At 39.9% G+C, this 16,424-nt stretch overlaps 1 protein-coding gene and 1 long non-coding RNA gene across 2 annotated transcripts in view; both read left to right on the forward strand.

The window, feature by feature from the left end:
- Positions 1-16,424, forward strand: part of LOC143643483 (uncharacterized) — a 46,355-nt gene that overhangs the window by 29,042 nt on the left and 889 nt on the right. The window lies entirely within an intron of this gene.
- OR52M1 (olfactory receptor family 52 subfamily M member 1) lies at positions 15,039-15,992 on the forward strand. The gene has a single exon (XM_077112106.1). The coding sequence runs from the start codon at positions 15,039-15,041 to the stop codon at positions 15,990-15,992; it is 954 nt and encodes a 317-aa protein (XP_076968221.1).

Raw genomic sequence — 16,424 nt, forward strand, 5'->3', positions numbered from 1 at the left:
GAAAGTTGTTGGAACCCAGAGGCTTGGAGAGAAGGTCAGTAGAGATCACCCTGTGCCTTCCCATGTATGCAAGAACCTCAGTTGGGAGTTAGCTGCCTTTCCTCTGAAGAACTATACTTAACTAAATCCCCTTTTATTGAGAGCCAATCTGGTGTGTTGTTTCTGGCAGCTAGCAAACTAGAACAGACTCTAAATTATTTTTATTAGAAAGGTATCTATTTGCTTTTTAGCCATTTGAATACCTTCTTTGGAGAAATGTCTTTTCAAGACCTTTGCCCATTTTCTTATAGGGCTGGCTTTTGTTAGGATTTCTTTTATGTATTGTAAGTATTAAACTCCTATTGGATATGTGGTTTTCAAATATTTTCTCCTATTCTGTATGTTGTCTTTTTATTTTTGTTATTAAGTCCTTTGATGAAATCCCATTTATTTACTCTTTTGTTGCTGGTGCTTTGGGTATAAAGTCCAAGAAACCATCATCTAACACAAGGTCCTGTAGATGCTTCTGCACAAGCTTGAATCTGTTGTATTCCCTGGAAAAGCCATGTTCTTTAGTCCTCACTCAATATTGCTGGGTGGAATCTTTTTTATTATTTCCATGGAGATATGACCCACTGAATTGTGGGTGGTAACTTTTGATTAGATAGTTCCCATAGAGATGTGTCTCCACCCATTCAAGGTGGGGTTGCTTGCTGGAGCTCTTTAAGAGGGAATCATTTTGGGAAAGCTACAAAGCCACCAGAACTAACAGAGCCAGAGATCTTTGGAGCAGAAGGAAAACACCCCTGGGGGAAGCCTTATGAAATGAGGAAAGAAAGCTTGGAGGCATTGCCATGTGCCTTTCCAGTTGAGAGAGAAATCCCTGAACATCAGCATTCTTGAACTATGGTATCTTTCCCTGGATGCCTTAATTTGGACATTTTCATAGGCTTGCTTTAATATGAACATTTTCCCAGCCTTAGAACTGTAAACTCGAAACTTAATAAATTCCCTTTTTAAAAGTTGTTCCATTTCAGATATATCATATTCCAGCAGCTTACAGACTAGAACAGTTTCCTACTAGGAATTTTAGGGTTCTGGTTCTTATATTAGGTTTTTCATGCATTTAGAATTGATTTTTGTCTAAGATGTGAGGTAAGGGTCCACCTTCATTCTTTTGCACATGGCTATCCAGTTTTCCCAGCACCATTTGTTGAAGAGACTTATTCTTTCCCAACTGAGTTGACTTGGCACATTTTGTCAAAAGTCAGTTGGCCATAAAGGATTGATTTCTGAACTCTCATTTTCAATCCATTCGAAACTTGTCTATAAGTCTGTCCTTGTGCCAATACCATTGCTATTTTGATTACTGTGGTTTTGTAGTTAGTTTTAAGATTGTGAAGTGTGAGCCCTCCAACTTCATTGTTTTTCAAAATGGCTTGGGCTATTCAGGGACCCTTACCATTCCACATAAATTTGATGATTGACTTTTCCACTTCTGTATATGCAGCTGCTAGAACTTTGATTGGAATTACATTGAATCTGTAAATTGCTTTGGATAGAATTAGTCTTCTAATCCATGAACTTGGAACATCCCTCCATTTATTTATTTAGGTCACCTTTGATTTCTTTTAGTGGTGTTTTGTAGTTTTCAGTGTAAAAATACTTTACATTCTTGGTTAGATATAGACTTGATTCTTTTAGTTGTTATTATAAATGGAATTTTTCCTTATTTCTTCAGCTGGTTTATTACTAATAAATAGAAATACTGTTGACCTATGGATGTTGATCTTGTACCCTGCCACTTTGCTGAATTTGTCTATTAGTTCTGATAGCTTTGTTGTGGATATTTCGGGATTTTCTGTGTATTGAATCATGTCATCTGCAAATAGGGAAAGTTTCACTTATATCTTTCAATTTGGATGCCTTTTAGTTCTTTCTCTTGGCTAATTTCTCTGGCTAGAACTTCCAGTACAACGTTGAATGGCAATCAAGACATTGGGCATCCTTCTGTTTTTCCTGAACTTAGAGCGAAAGCTTTCAGTCTCTCACAATTGAGTGTGATGTTTGTGGTGGGTTTTTAATGTATGCTCTTTATCATGTTGAAGAAGTTCCCTTCTATTCCTAGTTTGTGTTTTTTTCGCAAGGAGTTGTGCTGGATTTTGTCAAATGCCTTTTCTGTATCAGCTGAGAAGATCACGTTTTTTCCTTTGTTTTGTTAATGTGGTGTACTATATGTTTCAATCTCTTTACTAGCTATTGGTCTGATGAATTTACTTTGAGTCAGTGCAGGTAGTGTGTACATTAAGGGATTTTTCCATTTCATTAGATTATCTAATTTGTTGATATATCATTGTTCATAATGTCATCTTATCCTCTTATTTCTGTGAGGCCAGTAGTAAGGTCCCCCTTTCATTTAGATATTATTTGTGTTCTCTTTTTGTCTAACTAAAGACTTGTCAGTTTTATTGATCTTTTTAAAGAATTTTGTTGATCATTTTCTAAAATTTCTGTATTTCACTGATCTCTGTTCTGATATGTTATTTCCTTCCTTCTGCTCAGTTTGAGTTTAGTTTGTCATCTTACTAGATCCTCTGGTTTTGAACTTAGGTCTTATTTGAGACTGTCTTCCGTTTTAATACTAGCATTTAGAGCTGTAAATTTCCCTCTCAGCACTGCCTTTGCTGCACCCCATAAGTTTTGGTATTGCATTTTTATTTTCATCCATAAAGATAGTTTCTAATTTCCCTTGTGATTTCTTCTTGGGCCCATTGGTAAACAGTACAGTGTTGAGAACCACGAGAGCCCATACAGCCAGAGATCTTTGAAGATAACAAAGGAAAATGCCCCCAGGGGAGCTTCATGAAGCAAGAAGCCTGGAGAGAAAGCCAGCAGACATTGCTGTTCTCTGTGTGCCTTTCTCCACGTGCCTTTCCAGTTGAGAGAGAAACGCTTCTTGAATCAAGTGTGAGTGTCCAAGATAGATGAGGAGGAAATCCCAAGGAAACTGAGAGCCATTCCAGAAACATCTGCAGTGCTGGGTCAGGATCCTGCACTGGCACTTAGTTGAGCATGAAGGTGGGAAAGAGAAAAGGAAAGGCTTCAGAAGCAAGCAGCTGCCTCAACCACGAGAAGAAACCAGGAAACCCACCCCAGAGTGTGCACACTGGGCACAGTAACAACCCTGATCCTCTCTAGAGCAACTGCTAACACTTGAATAAAGCCTCAAAACTGATCTGTGATCCATGTTGGAGACAATTTATAAGAGCATGGCCATTGAGGACAGTGCAGGTACACTCCTTCTGACCTGAATACAGCATTCTGTGCTCGCCCAGCTCTGCGTACCTCTTAGATCAACGTCACTCAGACAGCCCAGGTATCATACAGAAGGCTGGCTTTCCTGCACCGCACTGCCTGTTCTTTAGGACCCAGTGCAGGACTGATGAAAGCTTAGGAGTCCACATCCTTTTTTGGGAGTTATTAGCACCTTTCCTATTGGCTTCTCTATCGGGGGTATTTCTTCTCTCTCCTGTAGTGGTCCTGGCTGCTGGTCCTAGATTCTGGGGTCCATGAAGTCCACCTTCCTGACTTGATTTCCCCCCAGCCCTGGAGGTGGGATTGGCTTCCAGCTGGAGATAATCTGTGTTGCCTTAATATTTCCTCTGAGGAAAAGACCTCACTGGACCTTGAATGACAGAAATGTACTTAAAATAATGTGTCTCACAAAGAATAATATCTTGAATCTAATGAACTTTAATATATAAAAACTCTGTTAAGAAGGGTCTATTTGCTTTCACTGTATATGGGTATGGTTATGTAAAGCTGTATGCTTACCAGGAAATATATTAATACATTTATTCATTCATGTGGATGTAAACCTGTTATAAGTAGGGCATTTTGATGAGGCTACTTCAGTTTAGGTGTGACCCACTTCATTCAGGGTGGCTCTTAATCCTATTACTAGAGTCCTTAAGATAATGAAATGCAGACAGAGAGAGGAAAGCCACAGAAACAAGATGAAATAAATAAGATCCAGAAGAGAAAGGAAAGGCCAGAGGACTCTGCAATGTGCCTTGCCTTATGGTATGGTAGCCAAGAATAAATGGCAACTAGTGTTTGGGAAGAAAGCTTTGCCCTGATGATATTTTCTTCATGTAGATTATTTCCTTGCCTCAACCACATGGGAATAAATTACCATTATTTAATCTAACCCATTTCATGGTATTGCTTTAAGCAGCCTATAAATCTACAACATTGAGAGTGGCTATTCTATTTCTGTATTTTTTATTCCACGGGATATTCTTATAATTATGTAACATGTTTTATTTATGCATGGTCTTTTTAGGTATAACTTACCTAAAATAAAATTCACTTTTTTAGGAAAAAAAAAGTATATTGTTTCAATTGCCAATGGATGGAAGTAGCCCAGTGTCCATCTGCTGATGAGCAGAGGGATAAACTATGGTACATACATATGATGGAATATTGTGCAGCTGCAGGAGAAATGAAGTCATGATGTAAGCAATCATGTACATGACCTTTGAGGACATTATGTTGAACAAAATAAGCCACAAAAGGACAAATATTGTATCGTCACTAATATGAACTAACTACAATGAACAAACTTGGAGTTAAATTGGAGAGCATAGGTTATCAGGAGGTAGAAAGAAGGCAAAAGTTGAGCGATTGATGTTTAAGGAATACAAATGTTTAATAAGGTTGACTGTAAAGATTCAGGAATAGATATTGTTACCATCACAGTATTGTACTATCTTAAGTGTATTTAACAAGCTGATTGGGAATATGGTTGAAAGAGGAAGATTGGTTTGTGTCTGTCACAGAAGGAAATCTAGAGGATAAAAACTGGACTATATAACTGTGAAACCTAGAGGGGATAATGATGGTGGTTAATGTACTAATGTAAGATTTTACATGAACTAGAACAAATGTATGTCACTATTACAAAAGTGTTAATAATGGGGTGGTATATTGGAAAAATGCAATTAATGCAAACTAAGGTCTATAGTGAAGAGTAACATTGTAATTGTCCTTTATTAATTGTAACAAAGGTTCTATACCAAGGTTAAATGTCAGTAGTAGGGGAATATAAGAGAAGGATAAGGGATTTTTTTCTTTTTAGAAGAAATGGGAATGTTCTCATATAGATTGTGGCGATAAATGCATAACTATGTGATTACACCATTGATTATCCCTAGGATGGGTTACAAGGTATGTGAATAAAACTTTAAAAAGCTCAAATATGAAATTTTTCCTCTAAAATATTTTACTACTAATAAAATGTAATAGAGGTAATAGTGATACATGAGTAGCAACACAAACTTGCAAATGCAAAAAAAACCCTTGTGTCACAGTTATAATGCAATAAATAATTATACTCTATCAATGTGAAAAAGTACATTGTTTAATTATGACATTTGTGAATTTTCCATTTCTCCCTCTGTTGATTCCTAGCTTCATTCCATTTTGGTCAGAGAAGACACAGTGGATGATTTTAATATTTGAGACTTATTTTGTAACCTAACATGAATCATGTGCACTAGAGAACATGTATTCTGTTGTTCCTGTGCATCATTTTCTATAAATGTCTGTGAAGTCTAGTTAGTTTAGACTATTGTTCAAAACTTCAGTTTCCTTACTGGTCTTATGTGTAGATGTTTTATCCATTATTGAAAGTGGTGGATTCGAGTCTACTATTAATGTAGAGCTGTCTATTTCTTTCAGATTTGTCAACATTTGCTTCATGTTTTGGGCTCTGCATTTGTAAATTTATAATTATGCCATCTTGTTGAATTGACTTGTAGTCTATTTTATCTGATATTAGTCTAGCTATCCCAGCTCTCTTTTGTTTACTATTTGCATGATGTATTTTTCTACCCTTTTATGCTCAATCAGTTTATGCTTTTGAATTTAAGGTGAGTCTGTTGTAAACAGCATATAGTGGGGTCATGCTTTTTAAATCCATTCTGTCAATCTCTACTTTTTGATTTGTCATTCTTTGCCTCAGACTCTCTCTTTCAGCCCTCTTAAAGCTACTTCTCTCTATCTTCAGGACAGATTCTGAGTGAGCCGGAGACAAATTCCTTGGTTCAGTTTTTTAAACTTTCACCTGAAACACTAGTACTAACATAAGGTACTAACTATGGTATGTATGTAGGGTTTACTCTGCTCCCTCTAAAACAGGGCCAGGGTTCTACAATAGGAATACAGCCTGGCTCCATCCTGCATTGGGGAGGGTGTGGGAGAGAGGCTGGCAAGGGTCATAGGACCTTGTATGCATGGCCTTTGAAGCTACATTTTCTTGATTTGGTATTAGCTCACTTAGTGTAGTGCTTTAACTCTCTTCTACAGATTTGAGGAAGTCTATGGACTTGAAGATTCTCCTATCACTTTTGCTTGAGGGGGTTGGAAAAGCGGTCATCCTCAGGATGGGCCACCTGCAATTCTGAAGTAGCTGATCAAAACTGAGGTTGTGTCTCTTCTGTAATTCCAGCTGCTCCAATCAGACAGATGCTCCAAAAAAAAAAAAGGTTCAGCTCTCTCTGATAATACCTCCAACCCTGAGGGTTATAGTAGACACATACAGTTGCTTCTCTGTGTCGACTCATCTTACACTGCTTGCTCTTTCAGTTCTTCTTTATGTTCCCTTTGCTTTTGTAATTATTAAGTCTCTCACTCTAAAACTGCCTTGATTTGGATAATCTATTTTTGCCCAAACAAGAAGTGACAAGAAATGATATTTAATCAGAGACATAAAGGATGGGTAGGAGTTTTCCAGACTGTGTTGGGGGACAGGATAAAATGAAATGGGGGAAACCCTAGGTGGAGGGATGAACATGAATGAAGGTAGACATTAAGAACTCCAGTAGTCCAGTAAGTATGGAAAGCCTGGGGAAGAGGGGGTGTGGTGACTATGAAAGTACTGAATAAATATTCTTTCAAAGATCCACTTACAGAGTGGAGTTGACTGACAGTCCCAGTTGCCTCACCTTTGGGTTGACTGCAGCATTCAAACCAAGCCCACACTTCCCAGGGCTGCTACCAGCCAATGATTGAATGTGGTGGAGTTACTAGGACCAGTCTATTCTTGCCTGATGAGGAATTTCTCTAATAGGTAAGCTTTTCTCAAGGACTCCCCATTAACCTGGGTGATATATTCTTAAAACTGTGTGTGGCCTGAAGTTCTTTTTACCCAATTCTTCCTTTTCTTGCCTTTCACAGGTGTCAAACCTGCACCGTAGTATTTAGTGTGAATGATCTCCCAGACTACTTCCCTTTCCTCTCCTTCAGTAAATCTGTTGCACATATAACCTCACTTGGAGTCTGCTTCATAGAGGACCAAGGTTAACATGGGGATAAGAGGTAGGCATCACCAACACATGAAGGACCTAAATTCATAGTAGGAAGTTAGGAAAGCAATGAGAAGTTTAAGCAGGACAGATTTTCTCCATTCTCCATCATAGAGACAGAGTTATTTTTCTAAAATGAAAAAGTGGAGGCAGAAAGAATAGGTAATGACCTGAAGCACCAGCTAAAAGCCTGCTGCACAATCCAGATGAGCACTTTTCAATGACTAACCCTAGAAAACAGTACTAGAAACAACAGGAAGTGAATGAATTTGAAAGTTCATTAATGGGTAGAAAAGTCAAGTATTGGTGAAGGAGAGGCTAACAAATGGGTACTTCTCATTTCTGAGATGGTGTGTGTATACTTGCTGTTATGGCTAATTCCCTTTTAATGTTAAATGCACTAAGATTCAGAGTCAGTGCTATATAGTGGAATCTCATAAGATGTGAAAATGGATGAGTAGAGTGGGAGGACACGGACATGGTCTCTTCTCACATTTTGTCAGATGCCTTTATATAGCACTGACTCCTGGATGGTGATAACTTCATTTGTTTGTAGATTATACCACCCAGTCATGAGCTTTTGATAAGGATAGAAAATAATGTCGAAGAGGTAAAGGGTAACTCCAAATGTGCCTTCTTTGCTTTGGGGTACATAGGAAAGGGGATAATGATCTGCCATCTTTAATGAGGATTAGACTCTTCCTTTTTCAGGAAGAGCCACTATTTACCCATTTGCAGTTATAAGTTAAAAAATCAGAGACGATTATTCAAAAATTTTACTTGTTAAGAGTATTTATTCACATAGCACAAGAGTTCCAAAAAAATCGCGGCTACAATATACTTAGCACAAGGATGATATAGAATTTAAACTTGGGGAATCTGAATTCAACACATTTGCTTCTAATCATTAGCTGTGTAAATCTTTGGCACATAGCCTCTGTGTGCCTCAATTTTCTAATCTGAAAAGTAGAGATTATAAAAGTTCTTATCACAGATGGTTGTTTTGATAATAAATAACAGAGGAGAAGAAGGGAGGACTGGAAAGCCAGAGGCAGTGAGGGGATAAGATAATGAGATAATAAAGTTGTTGGTGGTGTTGGGTAGGGATTTTATTCAATGAGTGGGAAATTAGAGGGATCAAAGTATTTTTATATTAATTGGGGTCAGACCAACCAATGTTTGCCGAGTTGAACACCTACATTTTCTGGGTTATCTAAGTAGTAACCAGCCAAGTCTCAGAATACAGTTGAGGATAGATATCCCGAGGGCATTCTTTCATTTAGCTGTGTATCCACAATTTCTCCAGGCTGTCACAGAAACATGCCATGTGCTTGAAAAAAATAGAAAACAACAGACTCTCAATGGTCCAGTCTCAGGGAGGGCAAGGGGTGCTCAGAGATGAAGTTTATGGGTGGAATGAGAGAGACGTTGAGTTCAGGATGGGAAGGCAGGATGTAGTAAAACTCAGGGAAAGAGTGAGGATCAGGGACGAGTATCACAGACTGAGTGAGGAAAGGAAAATGGAGGTTTAGGGGAAACGTGGTCAAAGACACTTCTAGTAGCATCAGGACTGGCATTCAGAGTAAGGGAGATGTGGGTCTACATCCATGATCTTATACCACTTCCCTCATAAGAAAGAATATAGGTTCAGGTTTATCTGATTTCAAAATCCAGATCATGGCTCTATTGCTTACAAGCTAGGAGGCTTCGGGGAAAAATGCTTTACCTACCCTGAGCATCTATATTCCCATTTTATGGATGAAAAAATTAATCCTTAAACTTCAGAGATAATATATACAAGTCACTTAAACATTTTCATATACTCCAATTCTGTTTCCAGCTAGCTCAGCACTCTGCTATTGCTAGCGTAACACTTGAAAAATGAATTATTTCAAAGGAAGAATAACACTTATCAAACACTGTGAAAGGTAAACCAGAAATCCAATATTCAATTTATAAATAGAAATAGAACAATCTCAGCCACAAGAGAAGGCTGACTGGCAGCCCTTTTCTTTACCTCTGATTGATCTATATGAGAAGTCAGATTGTAGCAACAAGGCTGTTTGGAGGAAAAAAGCTGACCAAAAGGATCCACATGAAGGATTAAAATGTTTAATGATACCAATCAGGATGGTTTCATCTAAGTTGTGGGATCCAGTTTGCCATTGGTGTCATCTTTAGGCCAGGGTACCCATTCCTGGACAGTATTAGAATGGGCACTGACAGAGCTTCCAAGGCTGAATATACATCCTCTCTAATTTACTATAGTTTTTTTTATATATATTTATTAAAAAATGTATTCTCCAACTGGGACAGTTAATCCTTTAATGTTATTCTGTACATCACAGATGACTGCCTCCAGTAGTTGAAAAAAAAATGGATTAAGTTTGTCTTAGGGGTTGGTCCATAAATTCAAGATATTATGAAGAAAGGCCTATCACCTTAAACCACATGATTGTTAAATATTCAATAAAATCCTGCATCATTTTATTTCAAACATGCAAAGCTACCAGGTACAAAAGAAAAAAAGACACCTCACCTATTAAATCCTAGGTTTATCACAGATGAAGTTAATCAAAGGTCTTCAACTAGAGGCTTTTGAAACCTAGTTTCAAAAGTTAGATAGGAGGGTGCATGGGTGGTTCAGTGGTGAATGCTTGCCTTCCATGAGGAAGACCTGGGTTCGATTCCCAGACCATGCGCCTCCCCATCCCCCCCAAAAAAGCTAGATATGAATCTCTATGGAATGGCCTTTCTGCCTTTGTTCACTTGGCTGAAGGTATAGTGTGTGCCTCCACAATAGCAATGGTAGCAAGAAAGGACCCTGTATATTTTGGTAACTACCAGAAGTTCTATCCACAATAGCAAACTTCTGGAAGTTTTCAGCTTCTCCTGAGATTCCAGAGAATAAGGCTCAGCTAAAAGATAAGTGGAGGATAAAAGGAGATCCTTCCTATATTTATTTTACTGCCTTAGCCCCACCTCTGAGTTTAGCTCCTGGCCTGAAGGAGGAAATTAAGGTCAGAGTAAACCAATTTAAGTTCAGAGTTAACCGCTCTGAGGCCACAGAGAAACAGCAATAATTGTGATAATGATGCTGTTTCTTAAGCATCTAGTTTGTTTGTCTTTCTACTAGCACTTTGATATATTGAAGTATCAAAGTTATAATACCAGCTATTTATCTAAAGAAATAGGTATTATCTCCATTTTACATTTGAAGATACTAATAGAGAAGAAATACCAGGCTCAGGGTAACACAGTGAATAAGTTAAGTGGGCTTGCAAAACCAAACTTTGGGAGTTCCAAAGACCGTGTCTTATGTCCTGAAGTCTGATGTCCCATTGACACATGAGCATCCCATTAGGATACACCAAGAGATAAAATGTAAATCCTTGTTTTTCTTTTCTTCCTAAGGAATAAGATGTGAGCTTGGGAAAGGATTAGAGTTCAGAAATGTGTAAATATGCAAAGGAGTTGCACTATTCCACCCACAAGTCCATGGAGTCCTTCCATTATAATATAAACTAGAGTAGAAAAGAGTCAGCAGTACCTAATTTTTATGGGATAGCCTTTGGTTTGTTTTAAAGTTAATTCAGGATCCTATCATCACCTCCAAATGCTGTAAGGAGATTAACTTTTTTAGAGATTTATAGCCAGGCTGAGGTGCAACCTATGGTATCTGAGCCCAAGAGGTTTATTCATCCCTCCCCCAGGTAAGCCTAATTTCTACCTGGTGTCCCCCAAATAGCCACAAAGTCCAGGGAGGGCAGATATAATGAAAAAGAGCAGTACCTTGGCCCCAGGGATCACGATTCAAAGTTCTGCCCTTCCCTTGGGCCCCTCTGGATGAACCTTGACATGACAGAGAAAGATGTGCTCAGATTTAGATTCTATTCCCATTCTTTAGGGACGAAGCCTGCTATTTTCCTTATGTTAAGGGCAATAGAGATATGGAGAGTCCAGGTGGAATTGCCTAGACCTCTGAGCAGAATACTTATAAGTGCCAGGCCTCAGAGATATTTTCAGTGCCCCAATTTCTTGCTCTCTGATACTACCAAGCTCAGGTAAGACTATGAAGGGGAATCTAGAAAAGCAAAAGGAATCATAAGGAGGAGTCTCCACCTATAAGGGTGAACAGGCTTTGGACCTCAGGCCTTGACCTGGGGGAGCCCTTATTAGATTCCAGTCCTCTAAAAGTCTCCAAGACAATCTCTGAGGGAAGGAATTCAGTTGGAAGGGAATTTAGGGTGGAGAATCACACATCAAGAAGGATACAGAGCCAATAACTCAATAATGCCAGTACCAGACCCCCCAGTGCCAAGGTAACTGTGTCGAGCACAGGGCTTACTATAGGGCACAAGTCAGGTATGATCCCTACCCTTAGGGAAAGTACATCTGTTTGGGGAAATATGCATGTGCATGTAGAAGCAGAAGCTCTGAGCACAGTGTGAGTGCATCCAGAGACAGGCTGCTGAAAACAGACTAAGGATCAAGGCAGACTTTTTCTAAGAAGTTGATATCTAAACTTGGCAAGATAGATGAGTAAGGATTAATCCAATCAGGAAGGCAGGGAGACAGTGTAGCATTCCAGTCCCAGGAGAGATCATGCGGTTGGGGAAGAGGAATGGTCAAAGCTATGGTTGGCCATGACATATGTATTGGGTTAGGAAGTTCAGACAAATTGTTTTCTTGCAGTGAATTCTTACATGCCCTCATACTACCCCTGAACAGCAGCTGCAGCAGCTTTCTTCCTTTGTATTTAAGATGTGAGGGCTGCCTCCAAATAAGGAGGCATATGTCAAGGAGACCATCTCACAGTCTTAGGACCTGAGGGAAAGGAGGTGAGGAACAGCAAAAATGACCCAAGGCTCAACCCATCAAAGCAAATCAACTTTCTCTGGAGATCTAGGCCAGTACAGAGGAACAAGGACATTTTACTTGGACCTAACAAGATCTGTGATGTATTGGAGGCCTGCTTGCTTTCAAGAGAAATCACTTCTCTCTATATTTATATATATACACACACACACACACGTACATATATATATAACACCCACCCATTTCAAATATGGTATTTATTTTTACCTGTGTATTTGGACCTGTGAGTCCCTCCAACAACATGACTTGGATGTCCAAATCCAGAAGGGAACAATTGCCCACAGGGCATTAGTGGTGGGCTTCAGATGGCATGGCAAAGGAAAACAGTAAGGAAGCTAATAGATGAGAATTAACACGGGAATTCATGGAAGCAGGAAAAAGCTTCACTCAGCAAGTCCTACTTTCACAGTAAGTTTGATAAGTGTTATTCTTCCTTTGAAATAAAGTCCTACTGATCTCCATTCAAGGACACTGCTTTTTCTGGAAGAAAGCAAAACTATTTTTCTCCACATGATTACTCAATGATACCTTTGCTTGGTAAACCCCTTCCTAAAATTATGAAAGCCATTTGATTAGAGATAGGGGCTGAAGTAGACAATCCCCCCCATTATAAATCCAAAAAATCAAGGAAAATAAACTCTTGATTGCCATGAAGTTTTTAGCTCTTTTGTCTTTAAATCAAGTCTGTGTGGTTGTCAACTTTCAAATGATGTGTCCTTTGAAGTATGTGGGCTGGGGAAGCAATCAGCTAGGCGAACAACAATATTGGGTAAAGATTATAAACTGCTGGGCCCCTGTGTAATATATCCATAAATGAATAAGTGGCACAGAAGGAAGATTGAAGAGCTTTAAAGGAGGGAGAGTACCTACAGAGATGTGGGCAGGGTTAAAGAAACCAACAAAGGATGACGAAGCACTCAGGACTAACATTAGCAAGCAGCTGTAACCTACCCTAGGCCTGACCAGGAAAGGGAAGGCACAGTTACCAGAATATGAAGAGGGGTTTTCCTCAGGAAATGTGGCCCTTGGTAGGAGAAAGAAGCACTGACAAATATGCCTAGAAGTAGAAGAACTGGGGGAAAATGCCAGATCTCTTTCGTCCCACCCTTTTATCTCTTCCTGGTGCCTTGGATTGGCTGAACCCATCTGAAAATCAGAGAGCAGGAAATCTGGGTGACCCTGCAGCCCATATAGTCACCTTGCAGGGGCAGAGAGCAGGGATCAGGAGGGGGCAAATGGAATAACCAGCACATAGAGGAAGGAAGCCAAACGAGGCTCTTACCAGCAAAGCCTTCCATACTCCCTGACCTGGTCACTTCAGTCACAGGCTGGTTCCTGTGGACTCCTCTCCTTTCCAGCACTGATAAACTGACCTTTCCATCTTCCCTTTCTGCAGCCACTACTAACAATCTTTCTGACCATTTGTAGCCATTTGTGAGAATGTTAAGCTGGATCAGAAGCTGGGCTCATGAGAACTTCTGTGGGTAAAGCCACTAAAGCAAGCTTACCTAGACAGTTATCCTCCCAGCACCAAGGCTCCCTGGAGAGAAAGATATTTCCAAGTTATTTGAAATTTAATGAACTTTTTTGTTGTGCTGATTTCTTTAGTAGCCTCAACAATTGAATAAGAAGAGCTAACAGTGCTTATTAAGTGTCAGATACTGCATTACCTCATTTAAATCTTATAACTATGTCTAAGCCACATGTGATTTTTAAAAGTGTGTGTGAATGAGGCTGTATTTAGATAATGGGGTAACTTGTATATACTCCCACTGCCAGGATCTGAAACCAGATATGAAAATTCTAGACTCTAGACTACAGACCTCTGTGCTATAGTCAACCTAAACAGGCTTCAGATTTAGAAGACAAATCTTACATGCTCCTAGCTTCCTTTACATTCTACTAATATACACATGTAACACATGCTACTATGGTTCTTTAGATCCTAAAAAAAACCAAAAGTCTGATTCCATGTCTTTTCTTTGACTGTGCATCTCCCTTCCATCCAGTTACTCTTCTAGCCAATCTCTCCGGACCCTGAGTAAGCTAGGACATTTTCCTTTGGCCAAACATTCGTATCTGAGGTTTCATACCACTCTGCAGTAAATATATCTTTTCTCCTGGGAATAATCCTCTCCAGCTTCTAGAATCACACCCCTATATTCAGCCGTCAGGAGGGGTGAAAGCTCTTACAAGACACTGCCTTTGGGCCTCAGACACACAAATTTAACTCCAACAGTCAGCTTTTGCCTTTCAGTAATCACCTTGATTTTATACTCCAGATGTTCCATCACTCGCCCCTGCTCTGCCTTGTGTTTTTAGCCTGCATCTTAAACATTACTTCATTTTTTCCAATGGCCAAGGCTCACCTGAAGCATAAGCCTTGATGTACTAGGGAGTATATGTAGCCCTCAGTAATTGTTTTGTCCCTGTATCCCTCAGGTCCAATAGGTATCCTCTTCTTTCAAGGTGCCCTCATTCAGTAAAACCTTCCAATATGATCTTGAGAGCCCCTAGAAGCCTATTTGCAGAGATAACTGAGTAGGTACCGTCTGCCTCAAGTTAGTTCAATAATTTAAGAATTTATTCCTTGAAGCTCATGCTGCAAAAAGATACTAATACACTCATTCAACTATTTCAGTTTATGCTTGGTAGAAGCATGGGTATTACAAGATAGTAATAAGAAAGTTTCTGCTATAAAAATAAGAATTGCATAACATATCTATTCAGTGATCCTTTATTCAGTGTCTTTTATTTCAGACAAGTTCTGCTGTCTTTTGGGGCCAAAGTGATGATGTTCATTTGTGAATAGCCATGCTCACTTCTTATAACATCTGCTTGGTACCCAGCTCCTTCTGGCTCACTGGCATCCCAGGGCTGGAGTCCCTGCACATTTGGCTCTCCATCCCCTTTGGCTCCATGTACCTGGTGGCTGTCCTGGGGAATGTGACCATCCTGGCTATGATAAGAGTAGAACGCAGTCTGCACCAGCCCATGTACTTCTTCCTGTGCATGTTGGCCGTCATCGACTTGATCCTGTCAACCTCCACCATGCCTAAACTGCTGGGAATCTTCTGGTTTGGTGCCAGTGAGATCAGCCTGGATGCCTGCTTGGCCCAGATGTTCCTCATACACTGCTTTGCCACTGTTGAATCGGGTATCTTCTTCGCCATGGCTTTTGATCGCTACGTGGCCATCTGTGATCCACTACGCCATACCTTGGTGCTCACTCATAGAGTGGTTTGTCATTTGGGACTTGCTGCCCTCTTCCGAGGGGTACTCTACATTGGGCCCCTGCCTCTGCTGATTCGCCTGCGGCTGCCCCTTTACAGAGCCCACGTAATCTCCCACTCCTATTGTGAGCATATGGCTGTGGTCACCTTGGCATGTGGCGACAGCAGGATCAATAATGTCTATGGGTTGACCATTGGGTTTCTGGTGCTGATCTTGGACTCACTGGCTATTGCTGCCTCCTATGTGATGATTTTCAGGGCTGTGCTGGGACTGGCCAGTCCTGAGGCCAGGCTTAAAACCTTGGGCACATGCAGTTCTCACATCTGTGCCATCCTGATATTCTATGTTCCCATTGCTGTCTCTTCTCTCATTCACCGATTTGGTCACCATGTTCCTCCTCCAGTCCACACCTTGCTAGCCAACTTCTATCTCCTCATTCCTCCCGTCCTCAATCCCATTGTTTATGCTGTCCGCGCCAGGCAGATCCGAGAAAGGCTTCTAAGAATCCTCCACATAGAGGCTAAGAGCAGATGACTGCTGTTTTTCCTTCCCCCTCAAATAAACACATGGAGACAAAAGTATTTATGTTTGACTGCTTCTTCAATTGAGAACATCAAGCAGTCTGAGGTCTGCTCTGACTCCAAATTTTATAGTTCCTGCGGTCGCCGAGTTTTATAGTTCCAAAGAAATGCAAAGAAAGAGTATCTATCTCTAAATCAGAGGGTGGAAGACTATAAAACTTATTAAGAAGTTAGATTTATCTAATCCTTTTTAGTAAAGGATATTTGAGTTGTAAGGAAGGTAAATCAGGAATGACAAAAACATCAGTAAAACAAATAACAGGTAATACTGGAGTATATGTGCCTATTCATCTACCTAGATAGAAATAGTCATGTGATTTTTAAAAACATCCTGCCATCCTGTGAGATGGGCATTATTTTTCTACATTTTACATGTGAGGAACTA

The sequence above is a fragment of the Tamandua tetradactyla genome, chromosome 8 (assembly GCF_023851605.1).
Source record: "Tamandua tetradactyla isolate mTamTet1 chromosome 8, mTamTet1.pri, whole genome shotgun sequence".
NCBI lineage: Eukaryota > Metazoa > Chordata > Mammalia > Pilosa > Myrmecophagidae > Tamandua > Tamandua tetradactyla.